A 16,434-nucleotide genomic window follows, 5' to 3' on the forward strand; every position below is an offset into this window, starting at 1 on the left:
TACCGAAAAACCCATGATAGCATGTACGCAGGACATACATGTATATAAGGACAATATTACTAGTGCATGTTATAAGGGTATACAGACGGACAAGGTCGATGTTCAAATGTTGCCTGAACTGTTGCAATATGTTGCAGAAGAAAATGAAAATGTAACAGTAGAAAATATGACTGTTACAGAAGAAAACATAAAGGTTACGGAAGAAAATGTAAGCGTTACGAAGGAAATTGTAATTGTTCTAGGTACACAAGATGATGAAAATGTTCCAGTTACTGAAGAAACTGTAAATGTTATAGTTACAGAAGAGGATGGAAACATTTTCTGTCAGGAGGAAAAGATAAGTCAACTGAAAGTAAGTTTCAATAAAACAGATTTAGACCAAACTAGGAATGAACTTGGGAATAAAACACATGTGACTCGAGATACACAAAAAGATTGGAGGAAACGGAAGAAAGAGCAGAAGAGTACACAGGAGGAGAACAGAACAGAAGAGAACACAGAAGGGACAAAGAACAGAAGAGAAAAAAGAGACGAACCAATAATACAGTGAAGTTGTTGGAAAAAAGAAGACGTCGAAAATTCTAATAACATTTATTTATATTGAAAAGAAACATAACTAGACATTTGTTGATATCATTTATATGATTGTATATTGTTTTGTATGCCGTTGGTATAATTTTATCATTATTTATACGTGTCATAGATCGTGGTAGGTTATTCCGATATTCGTGATTTAGACAGGAAGAAATTTTCTTCATTTTAATTTCTATTGAGACAGCAGGTGCTTGTTTAAATTTTGCTTGATTGCATAATGAATTCATATTTCACAGTTATTTAAATTTCGAGACGAAATTCTATTTTGACGGAGGGCAGTGTTGTGAACGTTAAATACCGCGGCAGTACCTTATAGTAAACGTAACGTCGTTCCTGGCAAATTTGACAGTTGCCGATTTAACGTTACGAAATTCCGCCAACATGTGGCGTTCGGATAACATCTTTGTTTTCTAGCTTGTGTTGTGCCGATATGGTACAATAAGTAAAGTGTATGTGTGATAAACAGAATACCTTTAATATCTGTTGATCTCTGTAATCTGGTGAATATATAAGTCAGCAGACAGCAATAATACAATAATACATGTGTTCAATATAGTAAGCGGAAGTAGAAGGGAAGTCTCCCTGTGACGTCACTCAGCTGCAGAAGGTAGCATGCAGTAGAATGTGGACTGGTTCTTCCTACACACACTAGCGGCACCACATCCGCCCCATTCTTGTAGAACCAGGCACATTCTCAAACTATAAAAGAAACTCAAATGCAAGATAAAATAAGGGTAATACAAAACATTAATAAAACTATACATATATATATACACTTATGCAGTTATCAACACATCCTTGGTGATAACAAATATTTACATTACTAATTCAATAAACAATGTTAAGTTTCACGAGCTAACGGGGCCTAGGGCCCCAGCTAGCTGAATCTTGTCGCAGCTTTGGGATGCCATAGAATTTTAGGGCATTGTCATTTGTCGTCCAGTTTAGGATAGTAAGTGGGACGTTGCGTCTCTCACTAACAGCTACCGCCACTTCCCGTAAGTTCCATGGATGGTTGACAGCACAGCACGACCATGGCGTCAGAAATGGGGAGTCTGTCTCAAGGACCAGCTGGTGTGGCAAGATTCTGGATATGGCATCTGTGTTGCAAGCATTGCTTGCATCTTTAATAAACTTGCCAGTGATGCCAAATACTACGCGAGGCAGGCTTTGCCACTGCCTCAACTCCTCCACATTCCCAGCAAAACAATGGCGATGGTAACATAGGTCAGGGAAATTTTCAGTTATCAATTTCAGCACACGGGCTGCTGCTTCTCCAGTGCCCTCATCACGGCAGTGTAATATGACAGGCAGTTTCATCCGTTGTGCCATCTCCAGCATCTGCATGAATGCCTGCTCCTGGCATTCCCTCATCCGCTGCCTGCACTGTTGTGGAGTTCTGCACCTCTTGCAGTCACAGCGTGTTGTGAAATCTAGGCCAATCTCACCAACAGCAACACATTTGTGATTACCAAGCAGGAACTCTAGTTCTTCCAGCTGCTTTTGGGTGACCCCCTTTGCTGCAACATGTGGATGAATCCCAAATGAAACATATACAGCTTGGGCAGGTCCTACCTGTAGAGCCCAATCATTCCAATGGTCAGGGAACACATAATTGGCAATCCCATAGTAAAATGAGTTGTTGTGTTCCTTTGGAGATATTGCTGACTTCATATGCAGGAAAGTCCTAAAATGAAGTCGTTTCAGAACCAAATCCAAGTGAAAATGGCTATCCACAAAAACGAACGGCTCTGGCAGTGATGGCACAATGTCCAATATGGGGCTGCCCTCGTATGTGAGAATCTCCACAGGTGACATCAGAGACTGCTGTTGCGCTGAGCCCACTCGTCGTAGTAAGCTTGCCATGATCTCCCAATTTGTAAGGCTAATGACGTGATTTGGAGGGTTGGCGGTGATATGTACCAGACAGTCAGGACTATAGTTCTGTGCATAGTACACCAAGAGTTGCTGTTCCTGATCATTGAAACCGCTATTAACACCTTCATACAACTGTCTGTCAATGACGTACTGCAGTAGATCTTCGAGATTGGCACAACCGAACCAAGATTTTATACGATGGAGGCAGCCGGTCACCAGTTGACACCATAGGTGAAGATGTTCCTCATCAAAGAAACATCCAAGTCTGTGCTCTTCTGTGTGCCGTAGCGCTAAGGAGGACGCCTGTACCTCTTGTCGACTACACTCCCAACAGGCAGTGGACCCAGACCAAAACCATGGCAGGTGTGTCTTCATCATGTGACGACGTGTCTTTTCCCTGGACATTATTCCACAGACAGGGCACTTCCGTAGTCTATTTTTGGAAGGCACTACTACTCTTCCTTCTGATTGGCTTTCATTTGTCTCACCTGATTCTCCCTCCTGACAAGGCTGACTAGAAAAACTCATCTGTGACATACCTGTCATGCTACTGTGTGCTTCAACATGGCCTAGGGCCCCAGGAGAAGTACCAGCACCTGCATCACTGTCATCAGGACCCACTTCATCAATTACCATCAAGTCCGCCACATCAAGATCTGTACAGTCGGACCGGGTATCATGCCACTCACTGTGCGGACTAAGCGATAAAACATCTTGGTCTGAACGAGACCCTTCTTCCATTCTGGAACAAGAAGAAATGAAAACATATCATGATTATTAAAAACATACATATATTTTAGAAATAATGTTATCAGCACTAATTGAAATATACAAGAGATATATACATATATACAGTCGTGAAGCTCCCACACAATACCTATTTTGTTTGGTACCGTGTTGGGCATCTGATTGGTCTACCGTATCTGGATGTTTGCACTGAGGACAGAGAGGCCGAGGGCCTCGTCTCGCCATCTGTGCCACTGACTCCAGTATCAACATTGTCCTCATTGGCATCGTTACCCAGACTTGAATTTTCCCCAAGGCCTAAATCGGGCCCCGGTTCCAGTTCTGGTGTGATTGGGATATGGGCAAAGGAAGGGTCACCTAAAGACTGAAGTGCTGTATCATTGTCAATCAATTGGGTATCCGATTCAAACATGCTTTGGACATTAAAGTCCACACCATAGGGAATGGTATCGTCAAGATCCCAGCTCTCATCGAAATCGCCTTCTTCCCTGAACATTGCATGTCTTAGTCTCTTGATCCAGGTGGGAATATCCCTATCATTGCAACGCTTCAGTTTGTCATGATGTACCGTCGAATCTCGTTTACGTCCCCTGATAGTATACAATGGAGGTCTGCTTGATATGACCAGAAAAGGTCCACACCATGGCGATTTCAGCTTTCGACTCTGTCCGACTTTAGTGGTGGAGTCTGCCTTATAGACTAAATCACCGGGGTTGTATTTATGTTCGACTACTCTGAGGTCATAATCCCTCTTTTGCCGCAGCTGCGAAGCACGGAGATTATGTCTTGCAAATTCATGTGTTTTCTGCATCCGACTTACTAACTTTTGTACATAGGTGCTAGGAGTCATCTTGTTCTGGCCATATTGAGGTATTCCGAGGAGAAGTTGAATTGGTTGAATGGTCTCTCTCCCTAACATCATCTGATTCGGGGTAAATCCAGTTTGTCTATTGACCATCGAGTGCATTGCCATCGCCAGAAAGGGCAAATCTCTATCCCAGTGTCGACATTTTTTCTCGATAAAACACCTTATCATTGCTAAAACAATTGTGTTGTACCTTTCCACTTGCCCATTCGATGAAGGGTGATACGGGGTTGTCCTCGTTTTTGCAATTTCCAATGCCTCGCATAACGTCTTAAACAGATCACTGTCGAAATTCCGTCCTTGGTCTGTGTGGACCTCTAATGGACACCCAAACGTGACAATAAAATGTACAATAAACTTCTCAGCGACCGTCTTGGCTGTTTGCTCAGGTAAAGACGCCATTTCGACCCATTTAGTAAACTGGTCCACCATCATTAGAACATAGTTGTTACCGCTCTTACTGGTGTTAAATGGTCCAAGTATGTCAATATGGACTCTCTCCATCGGATAGCCAGCATGGAACTGTCCCAGCGGAGCTCTTGGGTTAACATGAGCCTTTTTATTCTGGGTACACATGGCACAAGTACTAACATAGTCCTCACAATCCTTTCGCATATTGTACCACAAGAATGACTGTTTTAATTTTTCAAGTGTTTTTTTCTGACCCAAGTGTCCCGAAACTTTAGTGTCATGACAGTTTCGCAGCACCTCTTCTTTCAATGCTGTTGGTACAACTAAACAAAGTCCTTGGCGCTCTGGACAACCTATAAATTGGTAGTAGAGTACATCGTTAAACATAAGGAAACAAAGTCTACATAACCATAGAGATCTGGTAGCCTTTCCTCGCAAACGGAGTTCAGCTTGTGTAGGATCAGCATCTTGTTGCATCCAAGTCAATATTGGAGCTAAATCGGGATCTTCTTGCTGAAATATCTTTAACTGTTCCGGGGGGTACTCAGGTGCCCAATTACTACACGGATTTCCATCAGCATACGGTAAAGTGTCGTCTAGACTTGATGATGGGTGCGCTTCGCAATCCACTGCCAGAGCCGGGGGCTCTTGGTCAGGGGATTTGTCCTTTTCATTTTCAGGGACAACAGAAACAGTACGTACTGCTGCCATAAGAGACTTTGTTGCCAGTGGAATCACATCATCTACATCGTTACCAAACCTGCTCCATTGGTCATGAGCTCGCATGCAATATCGGCAGCCGTGGCATGGCAGTGTTGTAGGATCAAGTCCTGCCTGATAGCAATCACATTCAGTAACATCGTCTCGGATGCGGCTTAGGCCATCAGCGTTTAGATGTTTCTTTCCTGGTCGATGTATTATCTCCATATCAAAAGATGACAGCTCTTCTAGCCATCGTGCAAGCTGCCCTTCAATGTGCTTGAACCGCATCAACCATACTAAACTATTGTGATCCGTGCGGAGAATGAAGCGCCTACCAAGCAAATAATGGCGGAAATGCCGACAAAATTTTACCACAGCTAATAACTCTTTCCTGGTGGTGCAGTAACGACGCTGAGGCTTCATCAGAACATGGCTGGCATAACATATAACCCGTTCTTTACCATCTTGTATTTGCGATAACACCGCGCCTATAGTTGTATCGGACGCATCGGTGTCTAATATGAACTGGTCATTGGGATTAGGATACGTCAAGCAAGGTGCACTTATTAACGCCGTTTTTGACTGTTGGAACGCCTTTTCGTGACACTGTTGCCATTCAGCTTCTCCTGTCTGGTGAGCAAGGTCGTATAGACATGCAGTCATTTCTGCATAGTTGTGCAGGTGATCCCGGTGGTAATTGACAAACCCTAGGTATGACATGAGTTCTTTCTTTGACTTGGGAGTTGGCCACTTTTTCACTGCTTCTATCTTAGATGGAGAAACGGAGATGCCATTAGCACTCACCAGTTTTCCTAAAAACTCAACTTCAGGCTGAAACAGTTGACACTTCTTTGGTTTCAGCTTCAGGGTATACTGTCTAAATCTTTCAAATGCAGCCCTCAAATTAACGAGACCATCCTCGAAGTTGCGACCGAGAACCACGACATCATCAAGATAAACTAACACCTGTGTCCAAGTAAGTCCTCTCAAAACGAGTTGCATGGCCCGCTGAAATGTTGCTGGGGCGTTACAAAGGCCCATTCCCATTCTGGTGTGCTCGAACAACCCATATCTTGTAATGAACGCCGTTTTCTTTCGGTCTTCTGGCTCAAGCTCAATCTGATAATAGCCACTGGCAAGGTCCAATGTACAGAACGTGGTGGTGCCTTGGAGTGAGTCCAAGCAATCCTCAATAATAGGAATAGGGAAGCAATCTTTTATTGTTCTGTCATTTAAAGCTCTGTAGTCAATGCACCAGCGCACGGTTCCATCTTTCTTTCTTACCAGCACTGGAGCTGAGGCCCATTCAGAAGATGATGGCTCAATGACACCTGCTTGTAACATCTTGTCAAGGTGCTGCTGTTCGAGATCTTGGAATCCAAGAGGTGTTCTTCGCATCCGGTGTTTAACTGGAGCGTGGTCTTTGGTATCTATTTTATGCCGGACAGCTGTAAGGCATCCGAGATCTAGGTCGTGCTGTGCAAATACATCCTGGTATTCGATTAATAACTTCTTGAGTTTTAACTTATCATCTTGACTAATTACATGCTTTATAGAACGTTCATACAGGTCTGTTAAATGGGATGGCAACGTAAACAATTCTTCTTGGCTTAAACCTGGTGCCGTGGGCACCTGGGTTTGTGTTTCTACGATGCCACGACGGACATCTGGAGTTCGATTTTCACTTTCTTCCGAAATCTCCTCCATTATACTGTCAATCTCTTCTAAATGACCTATCGGTGTTCCCTTTTTAATACGTATGTAACGATTCCCATCATTCAAAATAGTTACAGGGCAAGATTTGCCTTTTCCGACAACATGCGAAACTAAAACTCCACTGGCAAGAGAGCATGGTTCCAAAATAAACTCTTGTTCGGATCCTCTGTGTGTATCTATGCTGAAGATCATCGTTGAATTTGGCGGGACTGTAATTGTGCGTTTAATGCAGACTTGTTGAGAAGCACTATCATCAGATCCAGTAACGAATGAGGCAGGTATAACTCTGTTGTTAACTGTAAGTGATGGAGTGTTGAGGTTGATGACTGCACCAAGCGTATCCAGAATATCTAGACCTAGAATGACATCATCTGTAAGTGGTGCCCTACACACGTCCCACCTTATTTCTAATCCATCTATATTCAGGAGTGTGTTCCTAATAATCTTGCCAATGACCAGTTGCTCGCCCAAACCACGTAGCGTCACTGTTTCGGAACATTCTATATTCTCCGGTATTAATTTCTCGTTGACGAGTGTAATCATAGCTGCTGTATCAACAATCATACTTGCATTTTGTTGAAATACTGTTCCCCGTACTGCCAAACTTTTTCCAATTGTACGTCTTATAACAATATCAGACGAAGCCGTGGGCCTCGGTTCTGATTTGTCGGGTGGTATTTTCCCTTGGCCATGTGATTTTAGAGTCGAGTGTTGGCCTACCGGCTCGACCCGTTGGCATTTAAAGACTCAGTTGTTGGAGTAGAGTTTGGATAAGCTCTGTCGCCAGGTGAAGGGGACCGTTGTTTAAAGTAGCCTTGATTTCTAGAATTTGGTCGTGGTGATGGCGAACGTTGACGTTGAGGACTAAATGACCTCTGTTGGGGACTATATGACCTTTGTTGAGGACTATATGAACTTTGATTAGGAGGTGGTGTAGGTGATCGATACGCATTGTACTTAGGTGGTGTATATCTTTCGGGAGACCTACCACGTGTATGTTGATCAGAAGAAAGCATCACCTCTGTCAATTTGGTCACAAGTTGAGTCAAGTTCCTCACTTCCTTTTCCAATGGACTATTAACAGTACTAGCACTTTCTGTGTCCTGTGATTTACCAGAGCTATCAGCAAATGAGACCTGTCTGTGAGCAAAATTTGGACTTCTAGATCCATAAATAGCCTTCTGATTCGCTATGGACGTTTTCATGATTTTCAACGCCTTATTGATGGACTCTGGGTTCCTTTCAATCACGTGACGGGCAGCCTCTTTGTCCTTGCAACCTCTGAGGAATGCCTCTGTGCCAATTTGATCAATGACAGAATTGTCACATTTATCATACCCATCCATTGCAACAAAATGGACCCGTTCAGCAAACTCCTCCAGTGTTTCACTGTCTTGCTGCCTCACATACTGCAACTGGCGTCTTGCTGATACAGGTTCGTCCTTTTTGCTGAAACGCTGTTTCAGTGCTTTCCTTAAAGTCTTATAGTCATCATCGATGTTGACCTTTCTTGCATATTCTAAAGCCACATCAGCTAGACAGTCCAATAGTCGGCAAACTTTCTTCCTATTTTCCCATTGTCTCCTTCCTGCTGTTCTTTCAAACTGATAGATAAAGGCTTCCCACGTAAGAAAACCTCTTCCTGTGAAAACTTGCATTTTAGGAAGCTGGGGACTTCTACTCCTGTCTCTCGCCCCAGAGTTTTCCTGCCACCTAGAGCACTCCCTATCAAGAGAGGAGTCTGACGAAGAGCTGTGGCTTCTTTCCTTTTTCTTTTTAGTGCGTGATCTTGAAGACCTGCTAGTGTCAATTTGCATTGGTGACGGGCCTGTGGATGCTACTGTTGTCATCACAGGGGTCATAAACGCAGGCGGAGGCTGTTGTATCATTGATCCTATATGAGGGTACAGAGCTGGTCTACTCTGTACTAAGGACGCTGCATATGATTCGCTACTTGTAGCTGGTGCAACGTGTAAAGGTGTACTAACATTGATACCCTGTGATACATATGGTGTACCAACATAGGACGGTGCAAAAGTAGCCGTTGCTGGAGTTGTGTTATGTTGGGGTTTGTATTCAGTGGATACTCCCTCTATGCCTTTGAATGGATGCTGTGTTCCCATACCTGAGTTTGTCCCGTGCAGAGCCGAGGGCCCTGGCACGCTTCCCTTGTCACTCAGTAGTGGCAACGAACCTTGCATATGATAGATCTCCTGGTCACTACCAACACTTTCTGGCATGCCTTTGCCCTGAATCTGTTGAAACAACAATGTATTGTGCAGAGCCGGGGGCCCTAACACATTACCTTTGTCACTCGATACTGGAGTTGTACCTGCCTTAGATTCAGGCTGTGTAGTCTCATCAATTGACATAATTGGCGAGAGACTAAATGCTGGAGGCTTATTTTGCAGTAATGGAGTACTGGCAATATATGGACTAGCTTCAGATTTCTGTTTAACAGGAGTATCCATAGAAGGGAGCTTGACTTCCTTATTTCTCTTGTTAATCAAATCGCTAACACTTGATGCCATCTGCTGAAATGAACCTGGGTGTTCAAATGCACTCTTGAATTGCACGGTACTTGCCTCATCATTAGCAGCAGCCATTTTGTCTAGCCGCCTTCCCAAGGCATTAAACTTATCCGATGTTAACTCTTCTAAACGTTTTCCGTTAGCATCAATCTTCTTGTCAATTCTCTGTTCTGACCGTTGCACTTGTTGGGATATTGCCACGATGTTTTCTGTACTGATTTTTGTTGCTTCTTTTTGTTCAGATTGAATATTTAACAAACCATGGAAAATCTGTTCAATGCGATCCTCACTTTGTTTCACCCTGCTTTCAGTCTCAACAGCTCTTATTGCATTTGCTTTTCTATCCGCCTGAAACTCTTGGTATAGCTGTTCCAATGACATTTTGGTATTTTCAGCTGGTTCTGTCAAAGTAGTATCAGCTATATTTTCTTTTGTGAATATGTCATCTTGTATCAACTCCTCTGTTTCAATGTTTTCCTTCAGTTCATTCTCATCCCCAATTCCTGCCATGTTGTCTTTATTTCAAATTACAATATTCTTAAATATTTCAAATTACAATATTATGCAACTCAAAACAATATTATAAGTTGCACTGAGTAATTACTCAAGGCAAATAAATCTCAAAATCACAACTTTTATGTGTGACTCAAGACATAAACAATGCAGCTTTTTTATAAAAGCTACTACTTTTACAATTTCAAAAATGCAGGCAACAAAATAGGATAGAACTGGAACAGAGACTCAGTTGACACACTGTACTTTATTATACGGTGTATAATATGTTACTCATAAAATATTTATGAGTATATACCCTCTTTAATATAAAATATCAGTCTAAATTCAGTATAAAAATAATGTACGAAACTAAGTTACTGAAATCGAGACTGTTTCCGGTTTGCGTCTGCGCAATGGAGTATTGCAGACAAATGACTTCCGTGAAGAAGGACCTAATGGCGATAACCGGAAGTTCCTAACCTTATCTGATGAAAAATATCAAATATGAAGATTTCATACGTGATAAACTGTAAAAATTTGATGCAATTTAATCTACTATCAATCTGTATTAAATTTATGGTAATGCTTACGTAATAAATTTACAAAAAATGAAGCATCAAAAGTTTTCAAATCTGTAAAGGCGCCCTCGTGGAGTCCGCCTCACTTGCAAAAAATAATTCGTTCTTTGTCGTACGACGCCAATGTTGTGCCGATATGGTACAATAAGTAAAGTGTATGTGTGATAAACAGAATACCTTTAATATCTGTTGATCTCTGTAATCTGGTGAATATATAAGTCAGCAGACAGCAATAATACAATAATACATGTGTTCAATATAGTAAGCGGAAGTAGAAGGGAAGTCTCCCTGTGACGTCACTCAGCTGCAGAAGGTAGCATGCAGTAGAATGTGGACTGGTTCTTCCTACACACACTAGCGGCACCACACTTGTTATGAATCCTACATTTCTTTAGTTACTTGTATTTACATGCATTATATTGTTGAATCGGTGTCGAGACTTATATGACATCGTGTTTGCTTTCTTTATAATTCATATTTATTTACGCATTGACAGTTGTTTACATGATAAACCTTGACCGGCAACGGACTATATTATTACACGCAAGGATAAGGCGTGCTTAGGTCTATAAAAACCGGATCTTTCTTATAACGAAACGAATTTAAACAGATCTTCAAAGATTCCAAGAGGTAATTTTGCATACACGAAAAATTCATTCAAACGTTTTAATCTATTGTATTTCATTAACCTGTATTTATTATTATTGATAATAATAATCTCTTATACTTTTAAAAGTTGTTTAGTCATTATTTAATATCCAGAAACCAAAGATATTGTTTTTAAATTAAAGATTGGCAACAATCTTTACACCTACTATAAGGACTATTTACACAAGAGAGAATCATATTCCATTGAACTGATAGTTAGCTCTAAGTCCCAGAGCGTGTTATATGCCACTGGGCTTATACCTCTAATAGTGAACTGTTACTACTAGAGGGTTTAATCTGTCACTAATTGTATTTTTTAAGGACTTTCTTTTTAATAAGCTCCCTTCAAACAGTAATATGTAAATACAGAAGAAGAAATCATAGACATATTAGCAGTATATTAATTAGAAAACTATCCACCAAAGTTTGAATAACATGGACTTTAGAAACTATAGGTCAATGTATGGCCTTCAAAATGAGCAAATTCTATACTGTATAGTTAATATAAGTGGCAATGACATGAAAAAATGTGAAACTAAGGTATACATGGCTGATCCTCTTGTTATTTCAGACACAGCTGCATGAGGAACGCCATAAAGATATGTCAGCGACGAGACAAAATGAAGTTCTTAATGCTAAACTGAGAGATGTAAGTAAGAAGATAAGTCTGTTTTAAGTGTGGTCAATATTTTAGACACAATCTGATTTATATACAGATTCTGTCTCCATACTTACAAAGATCGGAAAAAAACTCTGTTCTAATTTCTATTTTTAAAGAATTTCGAGATCCTCTGGTTTTGATGGATTAATATACACCTTTTAAGATTTGAAGACTAAAATTTAATTGGCTAATGAAATTATTACCAGAATAGAAAGTCAAACAGAGTGTTGTTAGATTCTTGTAATCAAAGCTTACCCAAAGGATCTGTATAGTAATTAAACTGTTTCAGACATTGCCTGTTTATTAGAAGTATAAGTGGGTATCCTAGTATATTTCAGGTCCTGTTGATTTTTTTCCTGAGCTGTGAAAAATTTTGTCATGTGTATTCATTTAATTTTTGCAGTTAAAATTTTTAAGGATTGAGGATGAATAATATTTTCATTGATTCATGATTTTGTATGACTACTGTAAATTCAGAAATTGTTGCATGCATTCCTTATTTGTCATTTAAGACTAAAATGTGATTTTAACTTTTGTGATTTTCAGAGAAATCCTGTCTGATTCATGTAAAACTTCAAATTGCGAGATTTAATTATTGCAATTATAAATCTGTCCCATTTTTCACAATAATAAAAACCTGCCAAAAATATCTAAATTTACAGTATCATATTCTGCATACAATCCCATAGGTAGTTTGTGTTTGTTCGACAATATAATTCTTAGTTAATCTTTTTAAAATATGTACCCCATGAATATAGATGAACCTGTGGTATATATATTGTCAGGAAATACTGATACAAAATCTTTGTGTTTTAGATGTCCGACTACAAAGTATTGAAGGAACAGAGTGTTGTTAACAGAAATGAAGTGGAGACTTTAAGGACGTATGTATCTACTTATATATCATTAAGGATGTATGTATCTTCTTATATATCTTATACAGCTGACCATAAGACATAACCCAAGATGTTGTTTGAGCTATTACAATCATTTGTCATTTATGTGTAATCATTTAAACTATTGGATGCTGATTTCTAAATAATCCATTGGTGCATTATAAATCAAACAAAGTCACATTATCGGAAGGGATTTTGGGTTTTTCGAAAACAGAAATAGAATGCATAGTTTTGGCAAAGTCAAACATATTTGTTGTTATATATTTACGTTTGTTGCATATTAAGTAATATTATTCTATTTATAGGATGTTGTTATATGTTTACGTTTGTTTCATATTAAGTAATATTATTCTATTTATAGGAGATTGGCTGAGGTTTTAAATATGAATGAAAGAGAAAGAGGGAGTAAGTACTTATATATTTGTAAAAAAAGTTATCTTATGGAAAAGAAATGAATCAAGTGTAAAATCAGCATTGAACCATTTAATCGTTACTTGAAATCTATATCTTTTCTTAAACACTTTAGTGGAATTCAATGTAACATTCAAAGCATATTTACAACATAATTGATCCATCATGAAAATCCTATTTTAATATTTTAACCTCAGTTAATAACAAGGACACAGTTAAACTTGACATCAAAGAAGGGTTTTTCTCAGGTAATAACTGATATCTAAATTTGCTTGGGTTCTTGTTATAAATGTTTAAATATGCTGTTTTTCTGTGCATGTCACAATTGACAATGTGTACATTCTTGTTTTTTATTACAATGATTTAATATGTTGTTTAGGACAAGAAGAATTATTACGAGAGTTAAGACGACCCTCACCAGAGACATTAATGTTACAAAGAGATTTAGAGAAGGCAAGGGAAAACTTACGACAGGAACTGGTTATAGCCGGAAGTCAGAAAACACATTTAGAAAATAGACTACAAGAAGAGGTAATGATCAAGTCATTAGTAGTTATTATCAACATTATTGGATTAACACCCTTTATTTGTTATGTGTAATCAATGCTGCAAGCTAAGCATCCATTTGTTTGATTGAATGCTATATCAGTTCACATTGGCAATCTTGCTGGCAGAAATATTGTTTGAAGAATTTTTTTTCGCACAAAACACTTTTTCAATTAAAAATTGGATATTTTGTTTTGCCCAAACTTATCCTTCAACGTTAATTTTATACCATATAAGTTTATTCCAATTCAAATTGTGTGGGTTTTTTTTCTACATTTTTTTGTTGTTGTAATTTTCCAACCTTCATAAAGCAATAAGACAAGACTATCTTAAGCTACTTGTGTACTCTGAATACACAATTTAGAGTGAATAAACCTTACACTTTTTAATACTCAGTCAGTTTTGTCAAGGGGATCGTTAAGCTGTGTAATATATTATGAGAAGGTAAATGTCATGACTCATTGTATTTTTGATCTAGATGGATAGAAACCGAGACTTAGTGAGAAGATTTGAAGAGCAAACCATTACTATTAAAGAAATGAACCGGGAACTAGTGGATCTAAGATCACAGTTAACAGTTACTCATCAAGGCTAGTAAAAAGTAGTATGAAGAAAATGGGGATTCATTAATTTTGTAGACATTAATTTTGGTGGATTTAGGAAATTGTACTTTTGTGTATATCTTATATTGTGGTTTGTCCAAGTTTGCATAGAAACTTAGAAAATTTATACTTAGTTTAACACTTAAATTCATGGTTAGCCTGTAATTCAGTGGTTGTCGTTTGTTTATTTGTTACATATCTGTTTTTGTTCATTTTTTTACATAAATAAGGCCGTTAGTTTTCTCGTTTGAATTGTTTTACATTGTCTTATCGGGGCCTTTTATAGCTGACTTTAGGGCCAAGTGAGATATTCACAAAAGTCAAGATCTATCTGCCAGTAAATTTTCAGATATATTGGACAACCCGTTGTTGGGTTGCTGCCCCTGAATTGTTAATTTTAAGGAAATTTTGCTGTTTTTGGTTATTATCTGGAATACTATTATAGATAGAGATATCCTGTAAACAGCAATAATGTTCAAAAAAGTAAGATTTACAAAAAAATCAACATGACTGAAATGGTCAATTGACCCCCTAAGGAGTTATTGTCCTTTATAATCAATTTTTAACAATTTTCATAAAATTTGTAAATTTTTACTAACATTTTCCACTGAAACTACACAGACAAGTTCATTATAGATAGAGATAATTGTAAGCAGCAAGAATGTTCAGTAAAGTAAGATGTACAAACACATCACCATCACCAAAACCAATTTTGTCATGAATCTATCTGCTTCTTTTGTTTAATATTCACATATACCAAGGTGAGCGACACAGGCTTTTTAGAGCCTCTAGTTTATATTACCTGTATTAATGAGATCCCAAAAATTGTTAAAACAAAGATTCCATAGTATACCTTATGTTTTTTTAAGGAACATCTTACTAAATGTCCAACAAAAAAGCACATGTATTAAAAGAAGATGTGGTATGATTGCCAATAAGACAACTATCCACAAAAGACCAAAATGACACAGACATTAACAACTATAGGTCACCGTACATGTTTTGTGTTGGCAAGGCTTTTTATATTATACAGCTATCAAGTTAACAGCATTTTAATTCTATTTTTTCAGCACTGACAAATGAAGTATACAGAAAACCTGTAGATGATACAGGGTAGGTTATATACACTATACACAATACATGTTGTACACAATACATGTTGTTCACTATACACAGGTGATGTAGGTCAAATTATAGATACAAGTCACACAGGTCAAGCTATACACTTTACACAATAAACAGGTGATTCAGGTCAGGTTGTTCACTATACACAGTTTATATCTGGTAGTATAATACACATGATTGATAAACCTTAGATTATACAGCATATACATGTGTTAGACAGTAGCTTTTAAACAATACACTAATTTTACAAGGTATTTTCTGTATGTATGTCTCAAATTTAAACAAGTATTTTTAATGTCTTTATTTACCTCCACTAATTTAAAAATCTTGATTTGCCTAAATAAAGTGTATACTTTTATGTTCAAGGATCATCAATACTATTATATTTCATACACTTCAGAAATATTTTATTGATTTCAGTGCACCAGGAGTATTTCGTGGATCACGCTCCATACCTCTCCCAAGAACAGATTCAGATGATGATTTAGATGACGAGTTTCAGACGTTACCTGGTAGTCAGTATGCCAGTAAACTTGCCAGTCCTAAACGTCGGCCACACAGAGATTATGACGAGGATGATATGATGAAAGACATAGAGGCAGAATATGACCTACCGACCTCTAAACAAGGGAGGAAACTCTATCCAGGCTTCTCTGAAGATGATAGATCATCTACTGTGTCCGCAGATGTTGTAGCAGAGGCTAAATATAGATTAAAAAGTCTTGAAAGAGAGGCTCAGGTGAGAAACAAAAATTAAAGATTTTTTTTTTTAAGATGCTCAAGTGAGTGAAATAGATGGAAAAAAATAAGAGAGAGGAGAGTCTCAGGTGGGTTAATTCATAAATTAACAGCTGAAAGAGAATTACTTAATGAGTGTACAAAAATCATGATACAAAGATTACAAAGTGTCTCTGTAAAGTGTCTCCTCGGCTGGTTGTAGTTATCAGTCTGTCAATTAGTCTGTATTGTGAGTACCTTGTGAAGTAAGTTAATGATACCCACTAGAAAGTGTTTCATGAAAAAGATTT

General features: G+C 38.5%; 1 protein-coding gene across 1 annotated transcript in view; it reads left to right on the forward strand.

The window, feature by feature from the left end:
- LOC134697210 (centriole and centriolar satellite protein OFD1-like) overlaps positions 1 to 16,434 on the forward strand; it is a 62,248-nt gene that overhangs the window by 30,050 nt on the left and 15,764 nt on the right. The window contains exons 13-19 of the mRNA XM_063559333.1: positions 11,737 to 11,814; positions 12,643 to 12,710; positions 13,084 to 13,127; positions 13,513 to 13,664; positions 14,158 to 14,269; positions 15,352 to 15,394; positions 15,827 to 16,145. Coding sequence (XP_063415403.1) covers positions 11,737 to 11,814; positions 12,643 to 12,710; positions 13,084 to 13,127; positions 13,513 to 13,664; positions 14,158 to 14,269; positions 15,352 to 15,394; positions 15,827 to 16,145 — 816 coding nt within the window. The remainder of the gene's footprint in view (positions 1 to 11,736; positions 11,815 to 12,642; positions 12,711 to 13,083; positions 13,128 to 13,512; positions 13,665 to 14,157; positions 14,270 to 15,351; positions 15,395 to 15,826; positions 16,146 to 16,434) is intronic.

The sequence above is a fragment of the Mytilus trossulus genome, chromosome 14 (genome assembly GCF_036588685.1).
Source record: "Mytilus trossulus isolate FHL-02 chromosome 14, PNRI_Mtr1.1.1.hap1, whole genome shotgun sequence".
Lineage (NCBI taxonomy): Eukaryota > Metazoa > Mollusca > Bivalvia > Mytilida > Mytilidae > Mytilus > Mytilus trossulus.